This window comes from Ochlerotatus camptorhynchus, unplaced genomic scaffold (assembly GCF_037179485.1).
Source record: "Ochlerotatus camptorhynchus isolate MF236.1 unplaced genomic scaffold, CSIRO-AGI_Acam_v1.1 ptg000374l, whole genome shotgun sequence".
NCBI classification, from domain to species: Eukaryota; Metazoa; Arthropoda; class Insecta; order Diptera; family Culicidae; genus Ochlerotatus; species Ochlerotatus camptorhynchus.
Genome location: NW_027040862.1, coordinates 1,184,036 through 1,208,370, shown reverse-complemented (window position 1 = coordinate 1,208,370; position 24,335 = coordinate 1,184,036). Strand labels below are relative to the sequence as shown.

Sequence of the window (24,335 nt, the reverse complement as noted above, 5' to 3'; positions counted from 1 at the left end):
TAACTTTATGAAATATTAGAGGTCTTCATTGCAGTCCCATTAACTTCACAACAATTGTAGGAACTTTGAAGAAGTTCTGAGGAATGAAAGGAAATTCTGAGAATTTCAGTAAAGCTCCATAAACAAACTGCGGGAACATAAGGGAAGTTAACATACTTAAATTATGGGAAACTTACTGGAAGCTTTAAGATCCTCAAATCGGTTCTTTTAACATTCTAAAATTTTCAGAAACTTTTATGAAGTTCCTAGAATTTCAGAGCACATCACAGGTGTTAAGCAAACTTGAAAAATATAGAAACCTTGAGGGGTATTGTGCAACTTTAAAAAAAAATCTAAGCACCTCAGAAAAGCTAGATCTAGAGATCTTTGGGGAATTTCAGATCTTAAAAGCAGTTCCCATGACTTTAGTTCAGAGTTTTTAGAGCAGTTTAAATATCTATAATCGTAAATTTTGGAAAATGCAGAACCCTTAAGATGTTCCGAGAATTTCAGGGAAGTACAGAGACCATCAGATAATTTATGAAAACTTCATAAATATTTCAGGAACTTCACAGAAGTCCAAAGAATTTCAGGGAAATTTATCTTCAATAGAATTGAGAGCTTTAGGGAAGCTTCGAGAACATCGAGACAGATCAGAGAATCAAAGGGCAGTTCAAATAATTTTAAGAAAATTGTAGAAACCTTAAAGAAGTTCCGGAAACTTCAACAAAGCTCCTATAGAACTTTTGGATCGTGATAAAAAGAGAGTATTTTAAGGGTGTTATATCATGGAAATATCAAGAACTTTAAAAAATACGAAAGTTTAGCTTAGTTGATTATAGAATATCAACAAAGTTCCATTCATTTAAAAAAAATGCGAGAACTATTTTAGCAAGCAGCGATAAATGTCTTCAAGAAATTCCAGAGAACTTTGAATTTAGATGGTTTCATGATTTTCAGCAAAGTTCCGAGTCCTTCGAGGACGATCAAATAGCTTCAGAATAATCCCATTATCTTAAGCAAATTTGCAGCGACTTACAAGGAATTCCGTGGAATTATGGGGTGTTCCAAGAATACTATGATTGATCTAAAAACGTTAGGGAATTTTAAATATATAATATATATCAGAAAATTTGCCGGACAAACAAATTTAGAGAACTTCAGGTAAGCATAGTTCAGGGAAAATAAGTGAGGGTTTTTAATGGTTAGAATACTTAAGGAAAATTGTCCAAACTTCAAAGTAAATCAATTAATTTCAGTAAAGTTGTGGGTTGTTAAAAAATACTCATAAATTCAGGGCAACCTAGAGAACTTTAAAGAAATTCGTTCAGGTAGTTTTAATAACGGAAAGTTTGAACTATTGAAGAAGTTTTAAATTAGTGTCTATAATTTAATGGAAGTTTCATGAACTTCAGAAAAATCATGAGAACTTAAGTGAAAATCATAAAACTATACTAATTATTTCATTCTAATTCCATGAAAATTGCGGGAGCACAAAAGTTCCAGAAATTTAAAATTTTTTTCGAAAACTTCGCAGAAGATCAGTGGTATTCAGAAACATTTCGAGAACTTCATAGGAAAAATTTGGGAAGTTCTCAGAATAGTCCATTTCATATTCTACGGAAATTTCAATGAAGCTATCCTTCGAATTCAATTTTCTTTTAGTTTTTAGGGGAATTATCTTGAAATTCTCCACAATAAGACACCCTTTGGAAAGATTATCAGAATATTCATTGATTTCATTTCAGATTTCCTTTTGAATCTCACTCCTTCCCTTGGAATTCTACTCACATTGAAAGTCTCCTAAGAATTCATTGGCATTTCTACTCACAATTTCCTTAGATTTCTTCTCATAATTTGTTTGGAAAACTCTCCTGAATTTATTTCCGAATTCCTTTGAAGATGTCCTGGAGTTATTCTCAGATTTAATTGTAATCCTTCTTTTAGTATTTTCAAAAAAATTTCAAGGACTTATGCTCCGAATTTGTTTTCTCCCACACACTTTATGAAATTATTCTCAGATTGCCCTTGGAATTTTCCTTTGAAGTTTACAAAAGTTGTGCTCCTCAGAAATTCCTAAGAGTTTCCAATAAAATTTATTTTTAATTCAATTCAGGGTCACTTTTTAGTCACTATTTTTACAACTAACAGTCACTATTTAGTCACTTATTTCTTCAACATGGTCACTAAAATCACTATTTTTGACAGCAGTGATGGCTACCAGCCTTGCATGATATGAATTCCAGAATTAACTTGGAATTCTGCTCTGAATTTTCATAGAGATCTTCTGAAATAAACCAGAAAACACTCCGCGTAATAATTACAGTTGAATTCTTTTTGGTATTTCCTTGAAACCTCTTCTAAGAATTGGATTAGAATCCTTCTTAGAATTTCCTTGAACCTATTCGGAGACTTTAATTCCTTTGAAATTCTTTTAAAAATTTTCAATTAACTCTATTCAAAACAGCAGAAATCTTTCGCATTTTTTTTTAGGAACCCCTTGGTGTATTTTAAAGAATTTCTTTCTAAAGATCAGCATTTTTTTTAGTAATCATATTTTTTTTTTTTTGCTTTGTGATTAATCTTTTGCACTAGGGTATCGCCAGAACACTGTCATTTTCCTTACGATCCCCATACTAATCTTCTCAGAATTACGTTGGAATTTTCCTCAAACTTTTTCACAATTCCTACGATACAGAGAATGCAAGTTCTAAATTAAATTCTTAGGTAAAGGGAGATACGGTCAAAATTTGGTCAATATCAACTTGACGTATTTCTTTCAATTTTGCATTTAAAAAACCTGAACACCCCTCATTTTGAAGGTGTGTGTGTGTGTAGAATGTTGCTCCTATTTTGATGTTGGAATTCACTCTTCAGTTGTCAAAATGCCGTCCAAGCAAGAAGAGCAGCGTATCAAAATTTTGCTCGCGCATCGCGAAAATCCGAGCTACTCGCACGCAAAGTTGGCAAAATCGCTAAAAGTTGCCAAATCAACCGTTACAAATGTAATTAAAGTGTTTGGGGAACGTTTGTCGACAGCCAGGAAGTCTGGATCGGGGGGAAATCGAAAACCGGAAGCCGCTGAGACGACAAAGAGAGTTGCCGGTAGTTTCAAGCGAAACCCTAACCTCTCTCTCCGAGATGCCGCAAATAAGCTGGGTGTATCGTCTACAACCGTGCATCGAGCCAAAAAACAAGCCGGACTATCGACTTACAAGAAGGTAGTGACTCCAAATCGCGATGATAAACAAAATACGACGGCCAAAGCGCGATCCCGGAGGCTGTACACGACGATGCTGACGAAGTTTGACTGCGTGGTAATGGACGACGAAACCTACGTCAAAGCCTACAACCTACAAGCAGCTTCCGGGACAGGAGTTTTATACGGCAAAAGGAAGGGGAAAGGTAGCAGATGTTTTCAAGCACATGAAACTGTCAAAGTTCGCAAAGAAATATCTGGTTTGGCAAGCCATCTGTACCTGTGGCTTGAAAAGCAGCATTTTCATAGCTTCCGGGACTGTCAACCAAGAAATTTACGTGAAAGAGTGTTCGAATAAACGTCTGCTGCCTTTCCTGAAGAAACACGGTTGTTCCGTACTGTTTTGGCCGGATTTGGCATCTTGCCATTACGGTAAAAAGGCCATGGAGTGGTACGCCGCCAACAACGTGCAGGTGGTTCCCAAGGACAAGAACCCTCCCAACACGCCAGAGCTCCGCCCAATTGAGAAATACTGGGCTATTGTCAAGCGGAACCTAAAGAAGACCAAAAAAACTGCTAAGGGCGAGCAGCAGTTCAAGGCAAACTGGCTTTCTGCGGCGAAGAAGGTGGACAAGGTGGCTGTACAAAATCTGATGGCAGGGGTCAAGCGTAAGGCCCGGCAATTCGGATTTGGAAAAGCGGAAGCCTAACTGAATATTTTTCCTGAATTTTATACTAATTGAACTTGAAAAAGAAATTTAATTTGATTTTTTAAATAAACGATTTCACCGATTTACACGCGTTTTCCCTTGACCAAATTTTGACCATATCACCCTTTACATCAGCGTGAGTACTGAAAGGTTAATATTTATGTTAGTATAGACAACGAAGTTAAGACACATTTTCTTTTTCCGATATCCTTAACAATTTCCTCTAATTCTCATTAATATCCAGTTTTACCAAATACTATCTGTAATTTTACTTTTATTACTCCCACAAATACCGTTCCGATTCAAATTTCGGACGATTCAAATTTCGGACACTTTCATTTTTAATTAAATATTACATCCAGTTAGAAACAAAGTAATAATGTTAGATGATCGTGGAGGGCACTAGTCAAAAAAATTTAAAATTTACAAGACATGTGGATCATATTCGACCGAGATAATCAACTTTTAAAAGTGTCCGAAATTCGAGTTTTAGTGTCCGAAATTTGAATCGGCACGGTAACCTCCGAAAATTTACAGTTGGCCACGTTTTTTTTTAAATGTGTACAATTGAGTTTTTTGTTGGATTTTAACAACCGGGAAATTTTTAAGATTTGAACCGGGAAAAAAACCGGGAATTTCAAAATGAAAATTCACTGGCCACCATGTCTGTAACGGTATGTAAAATGAAGTCTGAATTTATCGTGTTTGGAACAGTCTAACATGTATAACAGTCTGATCATGAACTAAATTAAATTTACTCGTTTATTTCACTCTTCTAGGTGGATAAGGGGAAAACACAAAAGTACATCTAGTATCGCAAGTACGTTTCAATCACTTGTAATACCACAATTTCAACAAATGGGATTTTTGAAATCCATAGTTCGAACTAAACTCTTTAATGGCTCGAACCATGATCAGCATAGTTCGAAGCAGGATAATTAGTTCGCTATCATCAAAAATCAAATTATAAGTCAACAAGACATTATAGTTTCCTTCCAAGCGAACAATTAGAATTGTTTTTTTTTGTAAAAAAAAAAATTGCTCTAACTTTTTAACCGTTGGGTAGAATTTAATGAAAATTTGGGTGGATTTAGTTCATAGTGCATTATTTACATCCTGCAAGTTTTAAAGTCCTGTGATCAAAACTCGCGGAAATGGAGTCGAAAGAACAGCTCGTGCGTGATAAAATCTTGCGCATTCATCACGAGAACAAGGATCTCTCGCATCGTTCCATCGCTAAAACGTTGGGAATCGCGAATTCCACGGTGTCGCGAGTGATTAAGCGGTTCGAGGAACGGTTGACCACCGATGGGAAGCCCAGAAGTGAAGGAAAAAGTATTCCGTACAACACCAAAAATCACAACCGCGTAGTTGGGGCCTTCAACCGAAATCCGAACGCCTCCGTTAGGGATGTGGCTAAGAAGCTGCACCTAAGCCGAAGTTTTGTCCAGAAGGCCAAAACTAAGGCTGGGCTTCGAACGTTCAAGGTACAAAAGGCTCCTAATCGCGACGAGCAGCAGAACAAGTCCGCCAAAACCCGTGCCAGGAAGTTGTACCTCAACATGCTGAAGAAAGTTGAATGCTGCATCATGGACGACGAAACATATGTGAAGGCCGACTTCAAACAGATCCCCGGCAACCTGTTTTTCACGGCCAAGGATAAGTTCAGCGTTCCGGAGCATGTCCGCACTCAGAAGATGTCCAAATTTGCGAAGAAATTCCTGGTTTGGCAAGCCATCTGCACGTGCGGGAAGCGGAGTGCACCTTTCGTGACCCAGGACACGATGAACGGACAGGTGTACATAAAAGAGTGCCTCCAGAAGCGGCTGCTTCCTCTCCTGAAGGCCCACAACGTCCCAACAATCTTCTGGCCGGATTTGGCCTCATGCCACTACTCCAAGGACGTGCTGAAGTGGTATGCGGACAATAAGGTCAATTTCGTGCCGAAAATGTTCAACCCTCCCAACACTCCGGAGCTCCGCCCCATCGAGAAGTACTGGGCGATTATGAAGCAGCACCTTCTTAAACGACCTAAGGTAGTGAAGACAGTCGAGGAACTGAAGAAAGTATGGGTTTACATGCAAAAAACGGTTGATTCACAGGTTGTGCAGAATCTTATGGCCGGGGTTAAGGCCAAGGTGCGGGCATTTGCGTATGGACTGTAAATAAAATACGAGTAAAATGGTAAAATGAAGTTTAATAGTTATTTCTCAATCCCTGAAAATTTGATGGCAATCGGATGAAAACTCGAATTTTGCGAATCAATTTTGTGTGGGGCAATTTCATCGTGGACACCCTTTAACATGGAACTACTCGTATTTATTGTCACCTATTTTATATAACATTAGGAGCGACTATGGTGATGCAGATTTTTAGGTTATGTTCATTAAATTTTCCAAATGGTTTGACGTGAACACAAATCGATTTTCCTATACACACGATTTTTGCGATTTTTTAACGTACAAAAAATCGATGCAAAAAATCGAAAATCGAGATGAAAAAGATCGATCTCTCAAAAATCGATCCAAGATCGCAAAATCCTACATCACAATCTGTCAAGTGGTTATCTAGACCTAAGAGGAAGAGGTGACAATTGGCTTCTTCCTCTTTTATTTCTATCTCTATCTCTATTGACTAATACCATAGAGGTAACTCTAAGACTAGAAGGTCCCGAAATAACATGCTCAACTTTTTGGCTCAGCTCTGGTACTCTCTTCGGTCCCAAGCTAATCGATTCACCTAAGAGGGAATCCTCTTAAATATTTGTTTGAAATCAACACTTTGAATATTTTAAAATTATACTAAAAAAATTAGGGTTTGTCCACAATTTTATAGATTGTTCTCTAATTTGTATAACCCTTAAAATGCCTCCACGAAAAATGGCAAAATCTCACATTTTAAATATTTTTTCTCCAAATCTTGCATTGCAGATTGTTATCAATCTCAAATTAAAAAAAAAAAGTTCTTCAAGTTGCCCCAGAATCTTGGGAATCTTCTTAAATCACATTTGTTTAATCTTTCAGTAAATTGCTTCAGTAAATTACCTTTCAGTAATATTCTTCAAGTATTGGTCTAATGGACGTGGGTATTGAATTTAATGAATCATGTTTAGTTTCACGTTGAGCGAGTTCCAACGTCAGTAGGTTTTACACATTTTTTTCGTTTTTAACTTTCTACATCAGCGTGAGTACTGAAAGGTTAATATTTATGTTAGTATAGACAACGAAGTTAAGACACATTTTCTTTTTCCGATATCCCTAACAATTTTCTCTAATTCTCATTAATATCAAGTTTTACCAAATACTATCTGTAATTTTACTTTTATTACTCCCAATTTAGTTTTTTCTTGAATTTTTACAACCGGGAAATTTTTAAGATTTGAATTTCAAGATGAAAATTCACTGGCCACCATGTCTGTAACGGTATGTAAAATGAAGTCTGAATTTATCGTGTTTGGAACAGTCTAACATGTATAACAGTCTGATCATGAACTTAATTAAATTTACTCGTTTATTTCACTCTTCTAGGTGGATAAGGGGAAAACACAAAAGTTCATCTAGTATCGCAAGTACGTTTCAATCACTTGTAATACCACAATTTCAACAAATGGGATTTTTGAAATCCATAGTTCGAACTAAACTCTTTAATGGCTCGAACCATGATAAGCATAGTTCGAAGCAGGATAATTAGTTCGCTATCATCAAAAATCAAATTATAAGTCAACAAGACATTATAGTTTCCTTCCAAGCGAACAATTAGAATTGTTTTTTTGTTGTTATTTCCATATAGGGGAAATGCAGGTAATGCCGGTCTAAGTGTTCCTAATTTGGGCCCATACATAAATTCAGCAATCGACTAAATTTTCAATAGCAACCTAAAATATTCATTAGTAACGTCCCAATAACGCGTTCATCTAGATAAAATTGATAAACAGCAGGTTTTTAGCGATGGGCCCAATCTTAGATCCATAGGCCAACGTTAGAGACATTTCCCCTATACTAAGATCTTGTTGATAATCGTATTGATTTTGTAGAAATCTTTGGAAAAACAATGAAAATGGTTCGAACCACGATCATTTACCCTACTTTTCCATTTGACATTCCATAGAATGCTAATATGAGATAACAATGAATTCCGATGAACTCCACGAGGAATTGAGGGGATAACTCTTTTTTGGAATTTCGGAGAATCCCAATATAATAGAAATGGAATAACCTTTCCTATTAAGCAACATAATTTCAATACTACCCACCTATCAAATTTTTTAAAAAATATGTATGATGTAGCTCTGTATTAATTTACCATGATTGATGAAAATCTCGATAACACCAATACTGTCAAAGTGGAAAATGCATACAAGTAAACGCTTGATTGATTGACAATTGAGCCTTAAATCCTTCGCACCACAATCCATTCAACACAAGACGAGCCCTTCAAAATTGACTCTCAGACAAATTATGCTTTGGAACAGTCAGCTCAGTTCAGAGTGACTTTCCCAATAAATTATCCCGCACAGCGGTTGCTTTCTTCTGTATACTTCAACCACAAGTATCTGTCTCCGTTGTCCATGACTCCACGAACGTGGTCGTCATGGTTGCTGCGTTAGAATCGAACCTGTGTCCATCAGAAACTTTTCGATTCTCCTCCCGTGGAGGGCAGAGGGCATCATTTGTCAACTAGTTTTATCGATGTCATTTCCGATAGCCCCATCCTCATCGCCGGCGGCGGCGGTAGTGGTGTTGGTGTTGGGATGAAACATAAGTTCGAAAGGTTGTTGCCGGTTGCGTGATCTCGGCTCTTAAGAGGCTCCCTGACATGTCTCAAAGCAATCAATGGTAAAAGCTTTGCTCCGTTCTGCTTTATTGTTTTTTGAAACTTGAAGAATGTTTGTGGGGATATCCCCAAGGGCGACGAGAGGAAGTTCTGCGCTAAGACAGGGTTCAGTGGCGTCTCAAGGGATGACAGGTTGATTATTCTTTACCCAAGTATCATTATATCGAAAATACCTGTAATCATAGTTCGATTCCATAAAAGTGTAAATGGCTTTCGCTTAATGGATGAGAGTGAGGTAGCGAGGCAGTGGACGCACCTATCCGGAACTTGTAATTATAACAAAACTGGCAGCATGAAACACTTTTCTTCCCTTTAACTAGCCAATGCATCGCACCTATCATCATCATCATCTTTGAAGGCACGCAACCGTATAAGATTATGCAATTATGGGCAGCTATTATCCCGTGTGTATTACCTGTACATTGTGCACTCACTTTCAGCTGGGCGGCTCACTGTCGTTTGATGAGCCCTTCGTCTTAGTACCATCATCAGAAACATATTTTCGGACCTAAACATCATTTGTAGATTGATTGATAGGTATACACACTTACTTAACTAACGAGAGTTTTACTGAAGCACTTCGGACTGTGCTCATGAACCATTATTTTTCATTGTCTACATTTAGGCGTAATATGTCTCACCAAAATTCCAGCGAAATGTTAAACGGCTTGATTAAGCTTCCGCCTACCCCCCCCCCCCCCCCCCCTCGAGTCACTGTGGTGCACAGTGACTCTGTGCATCTAATTTTCCATTTAATTAATTTGCCATTAAGTAATTATTCTATCCTGATGCCCACGTTAGTGCCGTCGGGTCGGACGCTTTTTTGTTTTGCTTTTTGTTTTCAGCTTTGATTGTGCATTTTTAATTTTTCCCGTCCCGGTCCCTTCCCTGTCAACAGACAACAAACTGCGTTGGTGCTATTTTCTTCTTCTTCTTCTTCCTTTGCACTTGACGGTTCCATTGGTAGATGTAAGAGTAGTGAGCTATGCAAATCAACAGTTGACCTTTTTGCCACCACTTATTCCCATCCAACTTAGAGTAGTGTAGCTATCTAGAGGCAGTACTTAGTAGCGAACCAACCGACATCATTCTTTTATATAAAACCTGTGGAAAGTAGTGGTCAGTAACAATTTGCTTCTTTGTTCTTCTTCTTCTTCTTTCCCAATCGTTCCCATCGTGGAACTTTGTTTACTTTTTTTGTGGGTGCACCGCTTTCAATCGACTTCATACTCACACACATTTTAACTCGTCTACACTGTGTGCAATTTCAACTTTAAAATCGACCCATCAACGCATCCAATCAACCGGAAGATCCTCGTTCGGCCGAAGAGAAGAAGTTTCGCCGGACGTCGCTGCTGGTTCCGCTGCACAAGCTGCCCTCGTGCGAGAGTCTCAGCCTCAGCCCGGGACCGGCGTCTCCAGGTGATTTGCTCCTTTGTGTTTGTTTGTTTGTGTGCGTGTGCGTTTTGTAGAGTGTAGCAGTTTTGGTCGCTCGATTCGGTGATGTAGGTTTTGTTGTTTCGTAGTAGCTAGGTATATGTAGCTGGTTTTCGTTACGATCTTATGTTACTGGATTGCGGTAGCGGAATGTTGATATGTATCTTGAATTTGACGTTTTCAGTTGGGCGTGAATAATGTAGTTATTGAAAGAGTTTTTTATTTTAATATGCGTATGATAACGGGTTGATTTGGGCCGCAGATAATCTACACTGAACCAAAAAACATCATCCTGGCATCGAGTGATTATTACCTCGCTCAAGCCCTATAACTATTACACTGTGCAACAAATCGATTATCGATAATTTTGTGGTACCACCCTCTTTATGAAGTTTGGTATGTTGTCCCGATGTCGGTCGTATACTGCCTAACTAAAGCATGTTACGATCAGGGTTTTGCATTTTCGAAACAAAGAAAAGAAAATGAACTCTCCGCAGAATCGCTTCATTTCGAGCAATATCATTTTCGTGTAAGTCATTGTGTTTCTTGTTATCGAGTCACGATGAACATTCCTCTTTTCAAACATGTCTGGACTCTCACTTGTTTCGTTCGTCAAGTGCTTCAGCTCATTTCGTTTGAAGCAAAGACTTGTTTCAATTGACGCAATGAATGACTCGAAAACTGCTTCCTTCGTTTTTTCCTCTTTCACTTCAATTCGGGGCTCATTCGACTTCTCACGACCTGACGACGCAGTATCCGGATAGTATCCACACAATATCGACGACGCGAAGGTGCCGAAAATCGATATTCGACGTTATTTTGGAATCCAAAGTGGCGGCCATCGGATTTCAGTGTCAAATACCCTACCACAGACAAACAGACATAACTCTCGCAAGTTGTTCATCGAACAAGCATTTAACGGTCAATTCAAAATTATCGTAGTTGGTAGTATCGCCACCTGTCGCGCGCACAGTCAATCGCCTTGCCTTTGACGTTTACACACTACCACCATCTGTTCAGCGTACTACCCATCACAGTGTATTCAAAAGATGGTGGTAATGTTTTAGCGACGATGTTTTACAGTGATAAATATTCAATGTGCTATGTCTGTTTGTCTATGACCCTACAATAGGATATTTTCGGAACGGGGATGCCGCGTAGATGCTGAAAACCGGTATCCGACGCCATTTTGGAATTCAAGATAGTGGCCATTGGTTTTATGAAGTATCAAATACCCTAAGATATGGGTATTTTCGGAACCAATATGGCAGCCATCAGGATTCAGAAAGTGTCAAATACCCTACAATATGGTTATTTTTGGAACAGGGACAACGCGTAAAGGGCGAACACGAAATTATTGCGACACCGAAAATGTCATGCCAATTTTCTTATAATGTTTAGAATCAAACCAAAATTTTAGGGTAGTTTTATACATATATTTACTTAAAAAATCAAAAGAAAAGTTAATCGATGGAGCCTTGAGTGTAAAATTGAACGCATTTTCGCTTGATGCCCTCCATCAAAGTCTTTACAGTGTCATCCGGTACCAGTTTCTCAGTTTTTTTTCCATTTTCTTAACATGTCCTTCTCGTCTTTGACTGTCTTCTTGCTCTTCCGAAGATCCCGCTTCATTATTGCCCAGTACTGCTCCACCGGGCGCACCTCCGGACAGTTTGGTGGATTCATGTCCTTTGGAACAAAATGGACAGAATTGGCCTCATACCACTCCAGGACACTTTTAGAATAGTGGTAAAATAGCGGAGCTTCGTCGTGCTGCTGCAAGAACGGCAAAAGGCGCTTCTCGAGGCACTCAGATTTGTAGATCTCGCCATTTACTGTGCCCTTTGTCACGAAAGGCTCACTCCTCAGTCCGCAAGAGCAGATGGCCTTCCAAATGAGATATTTGGAGGCGAACTTCGACATTTTCTTCTTCTTAAATTTGAAGGCCACATCGAACTTGCTCTTGCCGGTGAAAAACTCCAACCCCGGAATTTGCTTAAAATCGGCTTTTATATATACGTTTCGTCGTCCATCACACAGCAGCCATATTTTGTCAGCATCTTCTCGTAGAGCTTCCGTGCCCGAGTTTTAGCCGTCGATTGTTGCCGCTCATCGCGGTTTGGGAAGTTTTGTACCTTGTATGTATGTAGTCCAGCTCTCTTCTTTGCATTCTGGACGTAGCTCTGCGACATGCCGATCTTTTTAGCCAAATCACGGCTTGAGACGTTGGGATTTGCTTTAATCATCCGCTTCACCTTTCCCTCCGTCTTTTTGTTCTCCGGTCCCGGTTTTCTTCCAGCTCCTTTGCCGTGGTCCAACGTCAACCACTCCTGGAACCGCTTCAACACTCTGGAGACGGTTGAATGGTGAATGTTCAACATTTTTCCCAACTGCCGGTGCGACAGGTCAGGAAATTCCAGGTGTTTGGAAAGAATTTGTTCTCTCAACTCGCGTTGGTTCACCTCCATTTTCGTTGAATCGAAAAACACGACTTCGAGTTTGACAGCATGTACACAATACACATCAATGAGAAAGTGTGCAAAATTTGGTTGATTTTTACCCAATGGTAAAAAAGTTATGCCCTGTTGAATGTGTCGCAATAATTTCGTGTTCGCCCTTTAGATGCCGAAAATCGATATCAGATACCCCTTTGGAATTGAATATGGCGGCCATGAGGGTTCAGAGCGAGGTTCAGAGAGTTTTGGAATGGGGTCAACGTGTGAAAGCCGAAAGTCGATATCAGATGCCATTTTGGAATCCAATATGGCGGCCATCGGAAAAGTGTCAAATACCCTAAGATCTGGGCATTTTCGGAACGAGGACGACGCGTAGATGCTGAAAATCAATATTCGATGCTATTTGTAGGCTATTTGACACTTCTTATGAAACCGGAAGCCACCATCTTGAATTTCAAGATGGCGTTGGACATCTATCTCTGGCTTCTAGATGTCACCCTGATGCTAAAAAAAACCGTTTGTAAGGGTATTTGATAGAATTTAAAACGTTTTCTCAAACCGGAAGCCGCCATCATGGATTTCAAAATGGCGTCGGATATTGATTTCCGATCTCCAAACCTCACCCCGATTCCAAAAATACCCATATTGATGGGACGGCATCAGCATTTCCCATTTTTTCTGAAATAGGAAGCCGCCATATTGGATTTAAAAATGGCGTCGAATATCGATTTACGGCCTCTTAATGTCATCCTGATTACAAAAATACTAATATTGATGTGTATTTGATTGTATTTCCAAGCCGCCATCTTCAATTTCAAAATGGCGTCAGATATCGATTTTCATCCTCTAGACATCATCCCGATTCCCAAAATATCTTTATTGATAAGTATTTGACAGCATTTCCCACTTTTTCTTAAACTGGAATCCACCATCTTGGATGTCAAAATGGCGTCGCATTTAATTTTTTGATCTCTAGACGTTACCCCGAGTAAAAAAATACCCATATTTGATTATAGTCGCTATATTCATAGTCTGGCGGATAGAATTTCGATCTATCAAAAAGTGGAACTAATTCAATATATTTTAGACCAACAATTGAAAAGGTCCTATAAACTTTTATAACCCAAACGTTGATTATTCTTTCCTCGACAATCGAACGCAAATCACCGGCATCAAGATTGGGGAATCTTTCCACAAACCCAAAGATAGTGTTAGTTTGCGTAGGCGAGCCTTGAATCACGAGAAAACGGTTTCCAAAGTTTTGTTCGCAATAGCTGATGTGCTCTTTTCTATTGTTGGTCGTGATTTGCTCAATTGGTTCCTGATATTCTATCCGCCAGACTATGAATATAGCGACTATAATATTGATGGGTAAACAAACCACCCGACAATGGTAAATTTGACATCCACGTGCACAGATCTGAACCAAAATGAACCGAGTGAACAAGCAACAAAAGTCATAAAAACTGCACGTATTTGGATCGAACAGCTTTGCTTCAATGCATGCAAAAGTAAGTTCATTTGACAATGAAAGAAGAAATGAACACGAGTCAAGCTAAAACAAACAGCATGAAAACTGATCGAAAGTGGTCCTGTAGATGTTGAGGGGTATCTGCTCGAAGAAAAGACAGAATGTCTTTCAATTGAAAGTGATGGTTGACAGCTTCATCGTCGCTTGACGATTTTCGATTGAAAGTGACCTGGTTACGATATTGCCGTCCAAGAGTTTTTTGAAGAAAATTACTTGAGGAACATTTTTTTAGAATATTTGAAAACGATATCTCGTTGTCTTACTCTTCGTTTGGGTGATTTTTCTAATTGGGTACCTCCCTAAAAATCTAGAATTCATGTAAAATCACTGTAAAATCCATAGTATGTGCTGGTTTTTTGAGATTTCCTTATTGTTTTTTTAAATTTAATCACTCAGCAATATTGCAAATTGATTTTTGCCGTTTCAATTTCAGATGTAAAGTGCATGATCCTTGAATGAAAATATTGAAGATGCTGGACATTGGAAACAATTATTTGTAAAACCGAAACTGAATTATTCTTTTACGGGGTTTTAATTTTTCTTTGTTCAAAATTCTCATGATAGGGTAGAGAACTACTTCGGCCTAATCGCCCATTTTGGGCCTATCGAGCAGAAAACTTCAAATAAATCCATGATTTCAGAGTTAACAAGTCAATTATGCGTTTGGTACGATACTTTAGTTAATAAGCTACGGAACGAAGTCAATGAGAACGCGTGATATGAAGGTTTGCACCCATTATTCCCAAAAACCAAAAGAAGCGCTCCAACCGAATCAATTTTTATCTTCATTCGATAGGCCGAAGTGATTTCATTGGCGTTTCAATGCGTTAGGCCGAGTTTAGAATCCGTAGGCCGAGTTTGGCGTCAAGAAGCAGTGTTAGACTTTTGACAATATCTCAACGATTGGTTTCTCTTTATCAAATATTACGGTACATACGGAAAGGTAAATAAATTTGGAAGTCATCAGTAATAATAACATTCCGTTTGGTGCTAAACTGCGCCAGATTAAGAAAGATTAAGTGCGGGTTGTGCTTAATAGGCCGGAAATGGGGTATTTAACCCTATGAATTTCAAAGTTAACTTCGAATTTTGCTCTGATGAATCTTTCGTACTAGGGTTGAAATTATTGCCAAAACACTCTTAGAACTCTGTTTCTTGTAGAATTCTGATCATAATTCTCTTGGAATTCTTAAACGTCATCTGTCATTTTACTCACGATCCCCATACAAATCTCCTCAGAACAACGTAATAATTTTCCGCAAAGTTTTTTTTTTTCATAACTCCTTTTAAAATCTTCTAAAATTACCTAATTATTTAATTTAGAACATGCATTCTTCTCCACAGAAATCCCTCCAAATTATTCTAACAATTTCTAACGATTTCATGTCTGAATATTTCAGGAATTCTGCTCAGAACTTCTCCTTTGAAATCAACACTTTGAATTCTTTTAAATTTTACTAAAAATTCCAAGGTTTGTCCACTAGATTCTATAACTTGTTCTGTAAGTCGTTATAGCTCTTGAAATGCTTCCAAGTCTCAGAGCGTAACAATTATGACTCCACAACTCATAAGTATGATATATTTTTTCAAATAACTATGTGATCTTTAATTATTTTCGAAATCAGTGAGATCCAAATCTTGCACCATGAAAATTGTTATTAATCACAAATTTTGAAGAAAAAAGTTCTATTTTCAGACTCTACACAAATTTTAAAGCCCCAGAATCTTGGGAATTGTCTTAAATATTTTTTCTTTACCCTTTCAGTAAATTCCTTTCAGCTTGTTCCTAAAAATACGTTCAATTTAGTTTTTTGTTGTTGACTATTAACAACCGGGAAACCGGGAAAAAACCGGGAATTCCAAAATGAAAATTCACTGGCCACCCTGTTATTTAACAACCCACTATTATTAGGGGAACATTTTTCTAAAATATTTAAAAACGATATATCGCCGTCTTACCCCTCGTTTGGGTGATTTTTAAAATTGGGCAACCCCCCCCCCCCCCCCCCCTCAAAAATATAATATAAACACAAAGTTTACTTGTCTCTTTCACCCTGCGCAAGTGTGAAGCAGCGGAGAAGAGAAGACAGACACACACCCAGAAATAACGAAAGCTCAATGTGTAGCCATCGCTCCGACGACTCCGACACAAAGAGTGCCACTCAGTGTAGGGTTACAAATGGGGAGCCTAGCAAAAAGACAAACCCATTTAACCAAGTGATCTATTCGGCTCAATCGCATTCGGTTTTGTGCTTAGTTTAAATGTATCGTACAACTGGGAAAATTTCAAAAATTCCTGGAAAAACGGGAACCCACTAATTGGGAATTGCTGGTCACCATGTTCATTGCCGAGTGGATCGATAAATTTGAGTACATCGACTGAAGATAATTAGACATCTACTGCCTTGGAAAATGTTCATTTTAAGTAAACAAAGCTCTCCTGTCACATTTTTTCCAGCGTATGAACTCGAATTCATCGGAGTTTGGGACAATGGGGAAGGGTCATGGTAGTGGTTGTTAGTGGATCGCCCATTTCTAGGGTGATCATAGTGAGTATTTAAAAAATTCTAGTATATTTAGTTTGAACTTTTGATCTTTGTGTTTTCTATTTTAGCTAAGCATGTTTACTTAATTTACTTATTTGTAGATTGTTGAACCTTAAAGTGTTTTGTTAACGTTTATAACTTATTCACATGCTTGATTTTGTTTTAATTTTTATTAGAGTAATGTTTAGCCTGAAACTAGTTCATCTCCGATGAAATTATCTGATTTTCTAGATAGAATTCATAAAACCCTGGAGTCGATCAAAATCGTAGCTTTACGCATGTAGATTTCTGTTCTTTGAGAGCTCCGTTTTACACAACACATAAACCCACTCAAATGACTAAACATAAAATATTCAATTCTGACGGCAATTTAAGGTTACGTAATCAACAGTTTGTATAAGGTCATTTTTTTAGTTTTGATCCATTGTTTATAGTACACAGTTAAAAAAAAATAATGTAAGTTTTTAGTATATTATGTATTAATAAAAAAAACTGCTTAGAAATATCGTAAATCATCGGGAATTCTATTTATCCTGAAAAAAAACCTGGAATTCTCAGGTAATTATTAAATTCTAGTATAAATCATTAAGCAATTCTACAAAATTGGAATAGAATATATGGAAGTACGCCGAGGAACTTTTTCAAGAATTTCAAAGTAATAATACAACCAACCTTTTTTTGGAAATACATTTATTTGTACAGGCTCAATCGAATAAATTATACAGAGCCAAGCTATCATTTGCATTATACATAATTCATGTCTTAAATCTAGAGTTAAAGGAATTGAACCTAATCGAGGTTAGTGGAAATTAACAATTTTATGGATGGGGGGAAGGAGATTTGGAATCTGATTTACGATACAAATATTGCAGTATTTCTGAAACATGAAGTTTTTCCAATTCAATTTGATATCAGCAGTGTAATTATAGAATTGCAACGTAATATATGTAAGGTAGCCACCATCCCTTCGAAGATCTTGTCTTGTATGCAGCTCCACTTAATAGCAAGAGCTACCGATCTGAATTCACAATATCGCTGTATGAAGGGCCATAAAACGGAGGGGTGGAACCGTAAGCAGAGGCACTTACGCGAAATCCACGGGAATTGAAGAATCTCCTTCGAACGATACGATCCAATAAATCGAATTACGCAATACGCAATACTTATTAAGCTTCCTACAGGATGGTTTGTTAAGAAGGGCGCGTCAATCTCCCTGAAACTGTTGGAGTAGAATTCACACCATCACAATCGAATCGGTAGGATGATAGTGTTTATTCCCTCCTAGACTCCGGTTGTCATACCACTCCAACCGTCCAGTTCCAGGTCAAATGATACCCTGATGCTCCATCCCAACCCAGTATTTATTTATATATAGTAAATATATGTAATGGAGAAATGAAATATATCAGAACATTAAAATACGTAATAATGAAAATATATTTATATGGATAAAAAAAAACTGGTAAAGGGTGATACGGTCAAAATTTGGTCAAGGGAAAACGCGTGTAAATCGGTGAAATCGTTTATTTAAAAAATCAAATTAAATTTCTTTTTCAAGTTCAATTAGTATAAAATTCAGGAAAAATATTCAGTTAGGCTTCCGCTTTTCCAAATCCGAATTGCCGGGCCTTACGCTTGACCCCTGCCATCAGATTTTGTACAGCCACCTTATCCACCTTCTTCGCCGCAGAAAGCCAGTTTGCCTTGAACTGCTGCTCGCCCTTAGCAGTTTTTTTGGTCTTCTTTAGGTTCCGCTTGACAATAGCCCAGTATTTCTCAATTGGGCGGAGCTCTGGCGTGTTGGGAGGGTTCTTGTCCTTGGGAACCACCTGCACGTTGTTGGCGGCGTACCGTGGCCTTTTTACCGTAATGGCAAGATGCCAAATCCGGCCAAAACAGTACGGAACAACCGTGTTTCTTCAGGAAAGGCAGCAGACGTTTATTCAAACACTCTTTCACGTAAATTTCTTGGTTGACAGTCCCGGAAGCTATGAAAATGCTGCTTTTCAAGCCACAGGTACAGATGGCTTGCCAAACCAGATATTTCTTTGCGAACTTTGACAGTTTCATGTGCTTGAAAACATCTGCTACCTTTCCCCTTCCTTTTGCCGCATAAAACTCCTGTCCGGAAGCTGCTTGTAGTCGGCTTTGACGTAGGTTTCGTCGTCCATTACCACGCAGTCAAACTTCGTCAGCATCGTCGTGTACAGCCTCCGGGATCGCGCTTTGGCCGTCGTATTTTGTTTATCATCGCGATTTGGAGTCACTACCTTCTTGTAAGTCGATAGTCCGGCTCGTTTTTTGGCTCGATGCACGGTTGTAGACGATACACCCAGCTTATTTGCGGCATCTCGCAGAGAGAGGTTAGGGTTTCGCTTGAAACTACCGGCAACTCTCTTTGTCGTCTCAGCGGCTTCCGGTTTTCGATTTCCCCCGATCCAGACTTCCTGGCTGTCGACAAACGTTCCCCAAACACTTTAATTACATTTGTAACGGTTGATTTGGCAACTTTTAGCGATTTTGCCAACTTTGCGTGCGAGTAGCTCGGATTTTCGCGATGCGCGAGCAAAATTTTGATACGCTGCTCTTCTTGCTTGGACGGCATTTTGACAACTGAAGAGTGAATTCCAAAATCAAAATAGGAGCAACATTCTACAAACACACACCTTCAAAATGAGGGGTGTTCAGGTTTTTTAAATGCAAAATTGAAAGAAATACGTCAAGTTGGTATTGACCAAATTTTGACCGTATCACCCTTTATTCTGAAATGAAAATAATAAGCTCCCAAAATAAGGAAGATGAAACCCTGAAATTTCCAGGTTATATTATGCAAATAAATATTTTTAGCTCGAATGATACTTGATATTTTTGTGTTCTGTTATGTTGTGCTTGAGAGCTTGGGATTAAACCCATGATATTCTGCTCATTAAGCAAAACCGATCCCTCTAGGGCTATCGAGCATCTCAAAACCACAACACTCCACGGCAAAACATGATTAAGCCCTCACTTGGTATGTAGTGAACAAAAGAAATACGCAATAATTCATATAGTTTCAGCGGCTGATGGTTAATTTTAAATATACTAACGGTACTGCCTACGGCGATTACGATGACGACAACAGCGAATTCGTAACTTACCATTTGTCTAGGATATAACACCTATGCCCGGCACCTCCGTTTTGAGCTTCATGCCTGCTATCTGTCACTGTTTGCAAAAATATCTAATAGCAAATTACCTTTGTTGTAATACTTCCTTCAATGAAAACAATTTTTCTTGCATTGCCATGGTCACCTGGAAGGAGGTTTGCGTCTAGTGCTTTCCCCAGGTTCCGTTCACGGCTACCAGCTACCGCCCGTCCAGTGTTGGGCGTATCCAGCGAGGCATCCTTCAGCTTGCTCACAATCTCCGACACTGGCGAGAGACCAGCAGACGAGCACTTTTGTAAGCCGTAAACTCGCTGATTCACGGCAACGTTGGCTACCGAATCAGCACCAAAACTCGCGACGGACATTATCATTATCAGCACTTTCCCCTTTCGATCGAAAGCACTTATTTTTTTTCAAAAATAGTTACGAGCGAACCAACATCATCACCGCGTAAATAAACTGAAATTAAAATACTCACTCGCGATGCCACAAACTTCTGGTCCGGGAGAAAAAAATCCAACAACGCAGATAGCGCAAAATCTTCTGATGCTTGCAAACATGATGAATCATGTTTTCTTTCTCGATTCTAAAACTTCTCGGAAAGCGAGAAAACGACCAATCACCTACGTATAACCGTCCGGGAGGCAGAGTGCCAGCGCTTATCCGGTAAATGCAGCCGAAAACTATGAAAACGAACGCACGCACAAAACAGAGAGCAAACTTTAAACACAACCGTATCCGAAGGGGTTCGAAACTGCACTGAGCAGTGTAATTATAGAATTATTACAAAAAAAAAACAAACATTTAAAAAACCCACGCAAACAAAATACAAACTAATCCCACAACCGACTTTCATCCTCGTTATTCGCTTTTACTCATTGAACATGATAATTTTGGAGTGGATTTATCATTAGAGCAGTTCCAAGTTTTTTTGAAGGAATTTAAAATAAAGGTCAATTATTTTTTAGAGTGTATTTTTTACACGTTTTAAAATCAATTCTCTACGACTCGTCCTTAGACACCATTTCGGTACAGTCAACAGATTTTGTGATAGGTTTTTTCAAAAGTCTTCTTCTTCTTCGCATTTCAAGCTTAATGCTTATCGCATTTCAAGCTTTTTGCGTGATCTCATCTTAGTGTTCTAGATGCACTTCCACGTTTATTAATTGATAGCTTTCGATGCCTGGTACCATTTTTGCATTAGTATAATTGTGTGGCAAGTACAATCATACTATATACCCAGGGAAATCGAAAAAAATTCGAACTCGAAAAATTCCTAGACCGGACCGGGAATCGAACCCAGCCTCCTCCAACATGGTCTTGCTTTGTAGCTGCGCCTTTACCAACTGAGCTAAGGGAGGACTTAAACGTAGTGCCCATGAAAAAACATACGCTCTTTTTAAATATGACGCTTGAGTCATATTTTAGGCTCATATTTTCCCCTGTCGAAAACATAGACAAAGTTTAATTTAAATCGGAGCGACTCAAATCTGGTCATTTCACTTTTTCGCCAGGAACTGCTCCAACTGCGCGAATCGCCTCTGTGTTGCAAGCTCGCTGATCTTATGCACGCCCGTAGGGCTGGAAAACATCATAAAGAAAGAGCGCGACGCGTGTTAGGACAAAATTGCCGATTCTCGCACGTTCAGCAAAGCTCAACAAAATGCGAGCACTCAAATACTTCCCAAAGCGCTATATTTCACTCGGAACGCACTCTTCTCCGTTCAAAACGTATTTACTCCGGCTACATAATGTTGTTTGGTGCCAGGCTTTGTCGAGTGTCTGACAGGCTTGTAAACAACATACCGCCTGAAAATGACCGAACCGATGATGGTTTGCTTGCGCTTATTTCATTAATAGGAAAGGACTCATTTCCCATTTCTGGCCCATGCCAAATACCTAAATGACAAACAAGAAGCAAACAAGAATGACAACATCTGTTTCGCCGTACGTACTACTACTACAATGAATGAGCTGAATTCCAATTGATTAGATTATAGCTGTAGACCAGACGACGACCTTGATGGGAACTGGCTCCATCCATCCTTCCATCCATCCATCGCATTGGGATTGGGAGAGATGTAGCGAAAGCCCAGTTGTTCAGTTTCCCATCAACGTGTCAATAACTGTGTCAATTAATTGTGCTTGTTGGTGGTGGTGGTGATGTTATTGGCGGCCTCGTTGTCTTTCGCCGGGAATTGAAATTTCCGGTTCTGATTTAGGCTGATCGGGGTGCATTGTTGCTCTAAACTGGGTTGTTAGCCGTCCGTTCGTGTCGTTGCACCACGTCGGGGGCTAATTGATGGCTTCCAATGCAGTCACGTTGCAGCGATAATATTGATTGATGGGGAGTTCGGTTATTGTTTGCCCTGAATCAGCGAAATGGGCAACTCTCGGTCGATAGAGCTAGCTGACAAAAATGCGAAACGCTGATTAATTGGAATGACGCCCCGAGTGTCGTCTCGACGGATGGACTTAATGAAGGATCGACAACCCGTCCAACAAGCAATAATTGCTTCCAATTTTGACCCCTTTATGAACGGAGATTCGGTTTAATTAACGGGCAAAGTTGGAACGGAAGTGTTAAGGTAATTGAAAACAGAAAGCCGAGAACAAAAAAACAGACAACTGTCAAACAGAAACCAGAAAGCGGTGTGTGGTAAGCGTGATAACCTCTCACCCCAGCAGGCCTGGGTTGAATCCCAGTCAGCACCGCCGGGATGTTCTGAGGCATAACATCTCTGATCACGCTTTCCTTCGGGAGGGAAGTAAAGCCGTTGGTCTCCGGTTCATGAGTTGATGGGTCGATAAGTAGGGACCAGGTGTGGGAGCTGCCTCCCTGGCGTCGGTAGCATTGGTGCTCAGCACGGAAAACAAGATCGACGGAAAACAAATCAAAGGAATAAACAGAAACCAAAAGACAGCCAACAGCTAACAGATAATGAAGCAGATTTTAAAATGAGTTCCAGAAATGACACCAAGATTCTTCAGATAAAATGCCCTAGGAAGTTTTGGGATAAACTCTACGAGAGTTTTGACTTAAATTCTCGCTTAAATTCCAAGTCAATTGTGTGGGTTCAGAGTCAAAAATATTCAGTAGCCCTATGAAAAATTCCATGACGATTGTAAAGAGGATTCCAGAATCCGTGAAAAATACCAAAGGAATCGAATTTTAAGGGTACAATTCCCAAGATTTCGATGAAATTCCGATGATAATATCAATAATAATAATATTTCTATATAATTTTAGGGATAATTCCAAGTCAATTTTCAAAGGATTTTAGAGGAGAACTTTAAGATAATTCTGAGCAAAACTTTAAGACTATTCTGACGATGGGAATTCCAAGGAGAATTCAGGCAAATAAAAAAAATGGTGCGAAGCTTTACTGAATTCTTAGGACAAGTTCAAAATTCGAAAAATCTATGGAGGGAATTCATGAATTTTTTGGAGTGTTCTGCAAAGAGTTTCTGGCAGACTTGCTAAAAACACCGCTCGGTGCGGCTCGGTGGCAACCTACTCATGTATGCACAGCACTGGGTTTCTTCGATAAAGCACCCGGTGTCGGTGCAACATGTTGGCACGCCACCGAACCAAAAATGAAACCCGAACGCGGTGCTACGGGCTTCGGCTCGCCACCGTGCGGCACGGAGCCAACGGAGCTCATGATTTCGTATCGTTCGTTGTTGGTGATGCGCTATACTCGGTCCCATTTGCGTTTTTGTCAAAACTGAGTTTTTCAATGGAAGTGGTAGCAAGTAGCTCATAGCTTAATTATACTCGATGAACTCAAGAAATTTGTTCTGAAATAGTTTAGAAAAATGGGCAAGTACAGGGGTTACTCAAAATAACTAGGATAGGCAAATTTTTGGTCAACTTTGGAGTGTTGTAACTTCGTCAAATATGATCCGATTTTTAATCTTCCAAGAGCATTTGACTGGAAAACTAATATTGTTCTACGGTGTAGCCACGAAAATAATCCTGGTCACCGGATACCGGAGATATTCCGGTTTTCTGGAGGGCTTGTCTAACTTGCTAAATTTTTGGTGAAATTTTATATATGATGCTGGTTAAATATATATATTTTTAGTAAATACAACGAAAGAAGAACCACTTTTAAAGCAAATCATATGCCAAGAACTAAAATCGGCTCATAATCAACCGAGATATGGCCATTTCCCTGGAATCGGTTCTGGTAAAGGGTTCTGAATGCGGGCAGATCATTTAATCACTCAAAACATGCCGTGCGACAGCTCTTTCTTCATGGTTTCTCGTCAATAGACTTTCGATAAACTTTAAATGCATCATTGACCACATTGGCCACTCTCAGAACATCCAGTATGCCCCCGAGGGATCCTGTAGCAGGGGTCAATTGCGTTTTTACACCAAAACAGGCCGTGCGACAGCTCATTCTTCATGGTTTTTCCAGAATAGGCTTTCCATAAACTTCAAATGAATCATTGACCACATTGGCCGCTCTTGGAATCACGGGATACCCCC

General features: G+C 39.1%; 1 protein-coding gene across 4 annotated transcripts in view; it reads left to right on the top strand.

The window, feature by feature from the left end:
- The window catches only part of Orp8 (Oxysterol-binding protein-related protein 8), a 182,867-nt gene that overhangs the window by 22,620 nt on the left and 135,912 nt on the right, over positions 1 to 24,335 (top strand). For 3 of the 4 annotated variants that reach the window (XM_065232795.1, XM_065232794.1, XM_065232797.1), the window contains exon 3: positions 10,033 to 10,143. The exons of the other annotated variant lie outside the window; for it this stretch is intronic. In XM_065232795.1, the coding sequence (XP_065088867.1) occupies positions 10,033 to 10,143 (111 nt within the window). The remainder of the gene's footprint in view (positions 1 to 10,032; positions 10,144 to 24,335) is intronic. 4 annotated transcript variants of the gene reach the window in all.